The 11,339-nt window shown below is 48.7% G+C and overlaps 1 protein-coding gene across 5 annotated transcripts; it reads left to right on the plus strand.

The window, feature by feature from the left end:
- The first annotated feature begins 498 nt into the window (after positions 1 to 498).
- On the plus strand, positions 499 to 7,264 carry LOC102421302 (C-C motif chemokine 21). Of its 5 annotated transcripts, none has more exons than XM_023762497.1 (4): positions 499 to 630; positions 730 to 850; positions 936 to 1,100; positions 6,855 to 7,038. In XM_023762497.1, the coding sequence occupies exons 1-4, from the start codon at positions 564 to 566 to the stop codon at positions 6,886 to 6,888; spliced, it is 387 nt and encodes a 128-aa protein (XP_023618265.1). In that variant the 5' UTR covers positions 499 to 563; the 3' UTR covers positions 6,889 to 7,038. The 5 variants fall into 5 exon arrangements, with proteins under 5 accessions (XP_023618265.1, XP_023618263.1, XP_023618264.1 ...); XM_023762495.1 differs by lacking the exon at positions 6,855 to 7,038 and adding an exon at positions 1,399 to 1,577; XM_023762496.1 differs by lacking the exon at positions 6,855 to 7,038 and adding an exon at positions 1,181 to 1,378.
- Positions 7,265 to 11,339: the final 4,075 nt, after the last annotated feature.

Raw genomic sequence — 11,339 nt, forward strand, 5'->3', positions numbered from 1 at the left:
TAAAAATAAATAAATGCTCAACAAGAAAGAAAAAAGAAGAAGAAGAAACTTTTACCATTGCAACAGCATGGATGGACCTGAAGAGCATTATGCTAAGCAAACTAAGCCAGTTGGGGAAAGATAAATATCACATGATCTCACTCATATGTGAGATATAATGAACAACATAAACTGATGAAGAAAAATAGATCCAGAGACAAAGAAACACTGAACAGAAATCCAACCTCAGAGAGAAGGCAGGGGAGGGATAAGAGAGCAACCAAAGGACTTGTATGCATGCGTATTAGCATAACCAAAGGACACAAAGTAACCAAGGAGCCTGGGGGTTTGTCCTGACCTAGGGGGTGGGAGTGGCAGGGGGTAGACGGGAGAGGAAACATATGGAATACTTTAAACAATAAGAGAAATAAAAAATTTATAAACCAGTCTCTGCCAAGGAACTTTTGCCGGAATAAACAAGGGAAGTACGGCATTTAATAAAAGGCCCACCCACTCCAGGACTCCAAATTTCAGCTTACACCTCACCCACAGCTGTGGCCTCAAACTCACCCTCTACCACAGCCATGGCTCAGTCACTAGCTCTGAGCCTCCTTTTCCTGGTCCTGGCCTTCTGCATCCCCTGGACCCAAGGTATCAAGGAGGGAGCTGCCTAAGATGGGGAAAGGGGCTGGAGAGGCCTGGTTGGGAGCCTATACTTAGCCCCTGGCTCCCTGTGAACGCCCTCTGCAGGCAGTGATGGAGGGACACAGTACTGTTGCCTCAAGTACAGTGTAAGGAAGATTCCTGACAGCCTTGTTCGCAGCTACAGGAAGCAGGAGCCAAGCTTGGGCTGCCCCATCCCAGCTATCCTGTGAGTGGTGCGAGGGCGTGGGTGAAGCTGAGTGGGCTGGGCAAGGTGGGCAGACTAGGACAGGCTTGCTAATGCCCGACTCCAGGTTCTCACCTCGGAAGCGCTCTCAGGCAGAGCTGTGCGCAGACCCTAAGGAGGCCTGGGTGCAGAGGTTGATGCAGCGTCTGGACACACAGCGATGGACACCAGCCCAACGCTGTAAGAAGAACAAGTCTGTCAAGAAGAGAAAGGGCTCCAAAGGCTGTAAGAGGTAAGGAAGCTGAAGGGACTGGGAAGGGAAATAAAGAAGAGCCTCTGTCAATTCTTCAAGCCCCTCTTCCCCCTTTCCAGGACTGAAGAGCCGCAGATCCCCCAAAAGCCATAGCCCAGTGACCAGCCTGGAGCCCAGGGGGTCCCCATCAGCCGCACCAGGGTTTGGAGCCCCTATTCCAGGGGCAAGAAGCGGGTTAGAAGACAGGGAGGACTCAGGGGCCCCAGAGCAGTCCTTCTACCCCCATGCTGGCCTTGCCTCATCCCTTCTGCTTCAACTATCCCTTCCATATTTCTAGCCCCCGCAGCATGGCTGAGCTGCCAGGCCCAGAGAGGCAGAGGGCAGAGGACAGAATGTGAGAGGAGGCAGCAAGACTGTCCCCTCTGAGGAAAGGTCACCCAGGACCCTGGACCTGAACCCCCCTACTCCCCACAGCACCCCACCTCTTCCTTGTAAATATCATTTAAATGTAACTGAATAAACAGCTGTTCTGGCTTCCCACCCACATATTTGTTCCTGCACGTTTGTGTCCCTGGGGAAGCCAATGTCACTAAGGGGTGGCGGGGTGGGGGGGTCAGGAGCTCAGACTGGTGAATTGTACATTCTCACCACCCCAAGAGTTTCCTCCTGGCCCAGGTGCCCAGACCTGTGGGCAGTAGAAGGGAAGTTGGCGGGGAGGGTGGGACCTGGGCTGCTCCTGGTCTCTGAGAAATTCCTCTCAAGGAGAGATGGTGAACCCAGAGCACACCCCGCAGTGGCACTGCAGGCCTCTGAGAGCCTGGAAAAGCGGTTCTCAACCTGTGGGTCGCGACCCCTTTGGCGGTCGAAAGACCCTTTCCCAGGGGTCGCCTAAGACCATCCTGCATATCAGATATTTACATTACGATTCATAACAGTAGCAACATTACAGTATGAAGTAGCAACGAAAATAATTTTATGTTTGGGTCATAACATGAGGAACTGTAATTAAAGGACCAGAAGGTTGAGAACCACTGGCCTAGAGGGATTTCTTCCCTGATTATGGACAGCGGCCTCTCACCCCACCCCTACCCCCACCCTTACCTGAGACTGCCTCCCCTTTCCTTGGGGCCTGGGGCTCACAAGCTTCCAAGTATCTCTTTGGGAGGGTGCCCGGGAGGGAGGCTGGAGCCTGGGCCCACCGATAACACAGGCAAACACAAGTCTACTGAGATCCACCCTAAGCAGAGTCCCAGCATTTCTCCCCAAAACCCAGAAACCTAAAACCCAAAAGGACTCCCTTCTGTCCCCATCAATACAGCGGGGCCCCTGTCCTCTCCTCTTTGTTTATTGCAGCTGTGAGCTCTCTATTCCAGTCTGGGCTTCTTGGCTCCTCAGATTCCTTCCAATTGGGAGAGTCTCCTCCCCTTCCCTTCTGTTCTCCTTTCTCCCCTTTGATCTCTTCACACCAAGGACTAGGTCTCCCAGGGCAGCACTGGGAAACCCAGAATTCAGATGTCAATCAGGCTCCTCTCCCAGAGGCACCTGCCTGGCTCTCCTCTACCTGTTCCTGCCCAGAGAAGAGATGCTCCTATTCCTCCTAGACCCCTGATGTAGGAAAGGGAGGACCATCAGAGGGGCCAGACCTAAGGGAAAGAAGGGAACCGGTCTCAAGAAAGGGGCGAGAGTTCTGGCCAGTGTGGCTCAGTGAGTTGGAGCATTGTCCCGTACACCAAAAGGCCGTGAGTTCAATTTCTGGTCTGGGAAAATAACCAGCTTGTAGGGTATATATGGGAGGGGTACATGGGGGGGACAACTGCTAGGTGTTTCTCTTTCTTTCTCTCCCTCTCTCCCTCCCTCCATCTCCCTTCCTCTCTTTCTGAAATTACTAAAAACATATCCTTGGGTGAGGATTTTTTTAAAAGATCTATTTATTTATTTATTTATTTATTTATTTATTATTAAGAAAGGGGCAAGAAGCTGGAGGAGTTGCCCCACCACCTTCTGCTTCCCCCAGAGCCTCAGCATGGCACAGCCCTCACCACTGATCAGAACGTCTTTGAAGTGTTTGCTGAGGCAGGTGAAGGCAGGGCTCCTCCCTACCTCTCCTCATGCAGCAGGTGTGATCATCGTCTACAAATGCAGACCTGCAAGAATTACTGCATTTTTAAATGTTCTTTCACTGAACTTGATTCCTACCCCCAACCCCTGCACCACAGTGCTGATGAGAAATAGATCCCGTCTCCCGAGGGCTGTGCAAAAGTCCTAGAAACAAGGTACAAGGGAGGCTTCTTACCTGCCCCTCCCCATCCTGTCACTGGACATCAATCTTACCAGCGACTGCTGTGGCCCCTGTGGTTCCAGCAGGTATGGCTCTCCAGGTCCTGGACTCCCAAACTCTTAGCTCTTTGTTGTTGGGTTTTTTTTTTTCTGTGTTTTTTTCAGACACAGGAATTCGGTTACTGACCTTGGACCTGGTTTCCCCAGATACATCCCAGAGCCATCTACTCGGGTCCTGCCACTGGCATCATCACAGGACTAGAGCACATTGTCCACGCTGACCGGACCTCCCATCCCCTCCGCTGCCTTAAAAATCTACAAAACCCTCCCTGAGTCCAGCCTCTTCAGGGCATAACGTCTTCCCAGACTTGCTTTTGACTTTTATGAAGATAGAACGGCCTTTGACATCAGGATGCCTCTCCTTTCAGCCCTTCTTGTTTTAAAGAGAAAAGACACAGCCGAAACCAGTTTGGCTCAGTGGATAGAGCGTCGGCCTGCGGACTGAAGGGTCCCAGGTTCGATTCCAGTCAAGGGCATGTGCCTTGGTTGTGGGCACATTCCCAGTGGGAGATGTGCAGGAGGCAGCTGATCGATTTTTCTCTCTCATCGATGTTTCTAGCTCTCTATCTCTCTCCCTTCCTCTCTGTAAAAAATCAATAAAATATATTTTTTTAAAAAAAGACACACATACACAGAACAGATAAAACTTTGTATTTCACTAAATTCTCCTGCCACACTTGCATGCCTGGTATTTATCTCAAGCCCTGTCTTGAGCAGGCATACAGTATGTTATTTATGCCACCAGGGAATGAGTAGTCACTCTCCTTGTCTGCCTTCCTGTTGTTCTTTCTTCTTTCTGTAAGATGCGTGATTCAAAACACAAAACAAACAAAAAAAAACCCCACATATAATATGTATCATTTATTCATATAGATTATATAGTTATATGAAGGCTTATTCTGAATAGTATCCATTTACTGCAACTTTTAACTCAAAGCTACTTCTTCTAGGAGTTAGTGCTATATGTCTAGACTAGAGGCCCAGTGCACAAAGTTCATGCACTCGGGGTGGGGGTGGGGGGTCCCTCAGCCTTGCCTGCTCCCTTTCGCAGTCCGGGACCACTCAGGGGGATGTCCAACTGCCATGCGGAAGCAGGAGAGAAAAAGGAACCTTCATGTACTGCTGGTGGAAATGCAGACTGATGCAGCCACTGTGGAAAACATTTTGGAGTTTCCTCTAAAAATTAAAAATGGAATTCCCATTCCACCCAGTAATCCCACTTCTGGGAATATATCCCAAAAACCAGAAACACCAATCAGAAAGGATATATGTACCCCTATGTTCATAGCACAATTTACAATAGCTAAGATTTGGAAACAGCTTAAGTGTCCATCAGCAGATGAGTGGATTAAAAATCTGTGGTACATCCACAATGAATTACTACACTGCAATAAAAGAGAAGGACGTTTAGGGAAAAAAAAGGCAATGGAAACATATCTTCGGGTGAGGATTAAAAAATAAAAATAAATGCTCGGAGGACAAGATTGCGGCAGAATAGGCAGACGTGTCCCAAGGCTTGTCCCGGAGCAAATAGAATGAGCAGCTGAAGCTAATAACACCCACCCTGAATTGGTGAGGATTAAAAAATAAAAATAAATGCTCAACAAGAAAAAAAAAAGAATAAACTTACTATTTGCAACAGCATGGATGGACCTGAAGAGCATTACGCTAAGCAAAATAAGCCAGTTGGGGAAAGATAAATCATGTTGTAATGTACCCCTCGAGTCACAGAAGGACGCCTCAAGAAGTCGAATTAAAGAGTCACATTTATTGCAATCCGGGACTATGAGGGGCCATTCCCAAATCTCATAGTAGCCATTTGGTCACAGTTCCAGGGTTATATAGGCAAAAAATCACAAAGGTATTGATTACATCTCAGGGTTTGGAATGAGGCACCTGGCTCGCAAAAAAGCAGATTACAGAAACAGAATTAAGCATGTTAATTACAGTTTCGGGTCTCGGGGTCACTGAGTTGACAGAAATACATTATCTAGAGCCCTCGGGTCTCGAACCACTGAGTTGGCAGGAAGTCATTATCTAGAGCCATCGAGGCAATTTAGAGTAATTGCACTGTCCTGGTCTTAGGACCACTGAGTCAACTGGAACGCACCATCTGTGGCCACTAAAACAATTTAGGATAATTGTGCTGTCCTGTTTCCAGGTACAGAAGAAGTGCTCTCTAAAACCAGTAAGATAACAATCAATGGAATAGTCACGTCACAATCAATAAGGCATTCAATCGAATGGGATGATTTATACAATTCAGAAAATCAAAGTAACTTTTATATTGTTAAGCCAAACAACAGGGTTAGAGTTAAACTACAGTTTCCACCTGAAATGGTTGCTACCATACTTCATTATCACATGTTTTCACTCATATGTGAGATATAATGAACGACATAAACTGATGAAGTAAAATAGATCCAGAGACAAAGAAACACTGAACAGAAATCCAACCTCAGAGAAAAGGCAGGGGAGGGGTAAGAGAGCAACCAAAGGACTTGTATGCATGCGTATTAGCATAACCAAAGGACACAACGGTAACCAAGGAGGCTGGGGGTTTGTCCTAGGGGGTGGGAGTGGTGGGGGAGGATGGGGAAAGGAGACATATGTAATATTTAAAACAATTAAAAAAATAAATAAATAATTTATGAAGGAGTCTCTGCCAAGGACTTTTGCCAGAAAGGGTGAGGAGGTCAGAATGCCTGGATGAGAGAGAAAATAAACAAGGGATGTACGGCAGTTAATAAAAGGCCCACCCACTCCAGGACCCCAAATTGCAGCTTACACCTCACCCACAGCTGTGGCCTCACTCTCGCCCTCTACCACAGCCATGGCTCAGTCACTGGCTCTGAGCCTCCTTTTCCTGGTCCTGGCCTTCTGCATCCCCTGGACCCAAGGTATCAAGGAGGGAGCTGCCTAGGATGGGGAAAGGGGCTGGAGAGGCCTGGTTGGGAGCCTATACTTAGCCCCTGGCCCCTGTGAACACCCTCTGCAGGCAGTGATGGAGGGGCACAGGACTGTTGCCTCAAGTACAGTGTAAGGAAGATTCCTGACACGCTAGTCCGCAGCTACAGGAAGCAGGAGCCAAGCTTGGGCTGCCCCATCCCGGCTATCCTGTGAGTGGGTGTGAGGGCGTGGGTGAAGCTGAGTGGGCTGGGCAAGGTGGCCAGACTAGGACAGGCTTGCTAATGCCCGACTCCAGGTTCTCACCTCGGAAGCGCTCTCAGGCAGAGCTGTGCGCAGACCCTAAGGAGGCCTGGGTGCAGAGGTTGATGCAGCGTCTGGACACATCACCAGCCCCACGGAAACCAGCCCAACGCAGTAAGAAGGACAAGTCTGGCAAGAAGAGAAAGGGCTGCAAAGGCTGTAAGAGGTAAGGAAGCTGAAGGGACTGGGGAGGGAAGTGAACAAGAGCCTCTGTCAATCCTTCAAGCCCCTCTTCTCCCTTTCCAGGACTGAAGAGTCCCAGACCACCCAAAAGCCATAGCCCAGTGATCAGCCTGGAGCCCAGGGGGTCCCCATCAGCCGCACCAGGGTTTGGAGCCTCTATCCCAGGGGCAAGAAGCGGGTTAGAAGACAGGGAGGACTCAGGGGCCCCAGAGCAGTCCTTCTACCCCCATGCTGGCCTTGCCTCATCCCTTCTCCTGCTTCAACTATCCCTTCCATATTTCTAGCCCCCGCAGCATGGCTGAGCTGCCAGGCCCAGAGAGGCAGAGGAGGGAGTGTGAGAGGAGGCAGCAGGACTGTCCCCTCTGAGGAAAGGTCACCCAGGACCCTGGACCTGAACCTCTGCTCCCCACTGCACCCCACCTCTTCCTTGTAAATATCATTTATATGTAACTGAATAAACAGCTGTTCTGGCATCCCACCAAGTATCTGTTCCTGCACATTTGTGTCCCTGGGGAAGCCATTGTCACTAAGGGGTGGGAGGGGGTCGGGGGAGGAGGGTCAAGAGCTCAGACTGCTGAATTATACGTTCTCACCTCCCCAGGAGTTTCCTCCTGGCCCAGGTGCCCTGACCTGTGGGCAATAGAAGGGAAGTTGATGGGTAGAGTTGGACCTGGGCTGCTCCTGGTCTCTGAGAAAGTCCTCTCAAGGGGAGATGATGAACCCAGAGCACACCCCGCAGTGGCACTGCAGACCTCTGAGATCCTAGAGGGATCCCTTCCCTGATCATGGGCAGCGGTCTCTCACTCCCACCCCTACCCCCACCCCTACCGGAGACTGCCTCCCCTTTCCTTGGGGCCTGGGGCTCACAAACTTCCAAGTATCTCTTTGGGAGGGTGCCCGGGAGAGAGGCTGGAGTCTGGGCCCACCGATAACACAGGCAAACACAAGCCTACTGAGATCCACCCTAAGCAGAGTCCCAGCATTCCCTCCCCAAAACCCAAAAACCTAAAACCCAAAAGGACTCCCTTCTGTCCCTATCAATACAGCGGGGTCCCTGTCCTCTCCTTTTTGTTTATTGCAGCTGTGAGCTCTCTATTCCAGTCTGGGCTTCTTGGCTCCTCAGATTCCTTCCAATTGGGAGAGTCTCCTCCCCTTCCCTTCTGTTCTCCTTTCTCCCCTTTGATCTCTTCACACCAAGGACTAGGTCTCCCAGGGCAGCACTGGGAAACCCAGAATTCAGATGTCAATCAGGCTCCTCTCCCAGAGGCACCTGCCTGGCTCTCCTCTACCTGTTCCTGCCCAGAGAAGAGATGCTCCTATTCCTCCTAGACCCCTGATGTAGGAAAGGGAGGACCATCAGAGGGGCCAGACCTAAGGGAAAGAAGGGAACCGGTCTCAAGAAAGGGGCGAGAGCTCTGGCCAGTGTGGCTCAGTGAGTTGGAGCATTGTCCCGTACACCAAAAGGCCGTGAGTTCAATTTCTGGTCTGGGAAAATAACCAGCTTGTAGGGTATATATGGGAGGGGTACATGGGGGGGACAACTGCTAGGTGTTTCTCTTTCTTTCTCTCCCTCTCTCCCTCCCTCCATCTCCCTTCCTCTCTTTCTGAAATTACTAAAAACATATCCTTGGGTGAGGATTTTTTTAAAAGATCTATTTATTTATTTATTTATTTATTTATTTATTATTAAGAAAGGGGCAAGAAGCTGGAGGAGTTGCCCCACCACCTTCTGCTTCCCCCAGAGCCTCAGCATGGCACAGCCCTCACCACTGATCAGAACGTCTTTGAAGTGTTTGCTGAGGCAGGTGAAGGCAGGGCTCCTCCCTACCTCTCCTCATGCAGCAGGTGTGATCATCGTCTACAAATGCAGACCTGCAAGAATTACTGCATTTTTAAATGTTCTTTCACTGAACTTGATTCCTACCCCCAACCCCTGCACCGAGTGCTGATGAGAAATAGATCCCGTCTCCCGAGGGCTGTGCAAAAGTCACAGAAACAAGGTACAAGGGAGGCTTCTTACCTGCCCCTCCCCCATCCTGTCACTGGACATCAATCTCACCAGTGACTGCTGTGGCCCCTGTGATTCCAGCAGGTATGGCTCTCCAGGTCCTGGACTCCCAAACTCTTAGCTCTTTGTTGTTGGGTTTTTTTTTTTCTGTGTTTTTTTCAGACACAGGAATTCGGTTACTGACCTTGGACCTGGTTTCCCCAGATACATCCCAGAGCCATCTACTCGGGTCCTGCCACTGAAGATCATCACAGGACTAGAGCACATTGTCCACGCTGACCTAATCGGTCCCATCCCCTCCGCTGCCTTAAAAATCTACAAAACCCTCCCTGAGTCCAGCCTCTTCAGGGCATAACGTCTTCCCAGACTGCTTTTGACTTTTATGAAGATAGAACGGCCTTTGACATCAGGATGCCTCTCCTTTCAGCCCTTCTGTTTTAAAGAGAAAAGACACAGCCGAAACCAGTTTGGCTCAGTGGATAGAGCGTCGGCCTGCGGACTGAAGGGTCCCAGGTTCGATTCCAGTCAAGGGCATGTGCCTTGGTTGTGGGCACATTCCCAGTGGGAGATGTGCAGGAGGCAGCTGATTGATGTTTCCAACTCTCTATCTCTCTCCCTTCCTCTCTGTAAGAAATCAATAAAATATATTTTTTAAAAAATTTAAACAGATTATAGATTAATTAATTTATATATTATTAATTATAAAATTATTATATATAATATAATTTTATATATTATTACTTTTTATATATTAATTAATATAGAATTAACTTATACAGATTATAAATTAATTCCTTATGATTTTGATGCTATAGCTAAGGCAGTATTAGCCCCCGGGCAATATCTGCAATTTAAATCCTGGTGGTGGGAAGAAGCCAGGAGAGTGGCGATGATTAACGCCCAACAAAATCCACCTGGATCTAATTGTGACCAGTTAACAGGAACTGGGACGCATATTAGCATACAACAACAGGTGCTATTAGGGGATGCTGTTATGGCACAGATTAAAGCTTGTCATTAAAGGGCTTAGTCAAAAATGGAGGAGGCCGACACCCCGGCCCAATCATTTTCTAAAATTATACAGATAATACTAATATAATAATAATAATAATCTTATTTAAATCTTATATAAATAATAATAATAATGCTAATTTTCTTGCTGATGCATTAAAAACTGCAATTCCCATCCTGTTAAATGCTATGGATGTGGGAAAGTGGGACATATGAAAAAGGGATTGTCTGAAGGCAAAGGTCCCACAAGGGAAAGCTAAACATGCTCCCGGAGTTATTAATGCAGGTTATGAAGGAGAAATATTAGTTATAATGTCTGCTTCTAGTATTACAAACATAAAGGCTGGAGAAAAAATAGCACAGTTATTATTACTTCCCTTTAAACAAATAGGGCATACAGCACCAGTTAAGTGAACTGGGGGATTTGGTAGCACGGGAAAAAAGGTTTTTTAGCATACAGTCTTAGGAGGCCAAATACCTCAAGTTTTACAGTTTGTTCCCGGAGGGACTAAGAATTATCAGCCTGGTGGATGTTGGGGATGATGTAACTATAAATTTTACTTTGCACTGGCCTCAATCTTGGCCGGTGCACAAGGTGAATGCAACTTTTACAGGTTGTAAGCCTCACTGAAATTTTACAAAGCTCTAATGTACTTGAATGCCAGGGGCCTGACAGATAAAAAGGGCAAAATTCAGCCATATGTTGCCTCCGTTACACTATCTTTGTGGGGAAGGGATCTTTTACAACAATGGGGGGCTACAATTACTATACCTTCTTAAAAGAAAGGCCATAGACAAATGATTTGTCAAGCTGGTGCTGGCACCAGTGTTCAGGACCAAAATTTATAAAGGGGGCCACTCCAAAGCGCTTCGCCCTACCTTTAAAATAGAAAACAACTAAACCAGTATGGGTAGAACAGTAGCCCCTAACAAGAGAGGTTAGAAGCACTCCAAATCATTATTAAAGAACAGATACAGAGCTCGAATCGAAGATGGCGGCATAGGTAAACACCGGAGACTGCCGCCGTAAACAACCACTTCAAAAATACAACTAAAAGTCGGAGCGGACATCAACCAGAACCACGGGAAGGCTGGCTGAGGAGAGTCTCTTCAACTAGAAGCAAAAACAACAGCATTCCGACGCTCAGCAGAGGCGCAGTGTGGAAAATTTAAAGGTACGGCGGTGCGGTGGTGAGGGTGCGCGCGCAAAGCGGGCTGGCGGCTGAGGGCGCGATTGTCGTTTTCAATCAGGAGCGAGTCTCAGACTCTGGGCTACAGATCCGGGCGAGTCTCTAGGGACCCAGACTCAAACGGGAGAAGCGGGACTGTCTGGCTACGGCCCCTCTGAGGTTTGCAGCGATTGCTGGGACAGAGAGGCAGAGCCCCTGGGGACGGACTGAGAGCGGCCATAGCTGCTCCCTCCCCCCGCCCTGTTGAGCCCGCCCCGCCCAAACCCTGCGCACAGCCATTTGCCGATCGCCTCAGGCAAGGGCTGGACTAGCGCCTCCCCAGAGGACTGAAGTTTCCCA

Source organism: Myotis lucifugus, unplaced genomic scaffold, assembly GCF_000147115.1.
Source record: "Myotis lucifugus unplaced genomic scaffold, Myoluc2.0 scaffold_246, whole genome shotgun sequence".
In the NCBI taxonomy this organism is placed as follows: domain Eukaryota; kingdom Metazoa; phylum Chordata; class Mammalia; order Chiroptera; family Vespertilionidae; genus Myotis; species Myotis lucifugus.

Bases quoted from the DNA above. Each gene is read 5' to 3' on its own strand.
- LOC102421302 (XM_023762494.1), top strand. From the start codon at position 6,232: ATGGCTCAGTCACTGGCTCTGAGCCTCCTTTTCCTGGTCCTGGCCTTC. The intron at 6,299-6,396 runs GTATCAAGGAGG...CACCCTCTGCAG, and splicing joins CTGCATCCCCTGGACCCAAG to GCAGTGATGGAGGGGCACAG. The intron at 6,775-6,834 runs GTAAGGAAGCTG...CAATCCTTCAAG, and splicing joins GGCTGCAAAGGCTGTAAGAG to CCCCTCTTCTCCCTTTCCAG.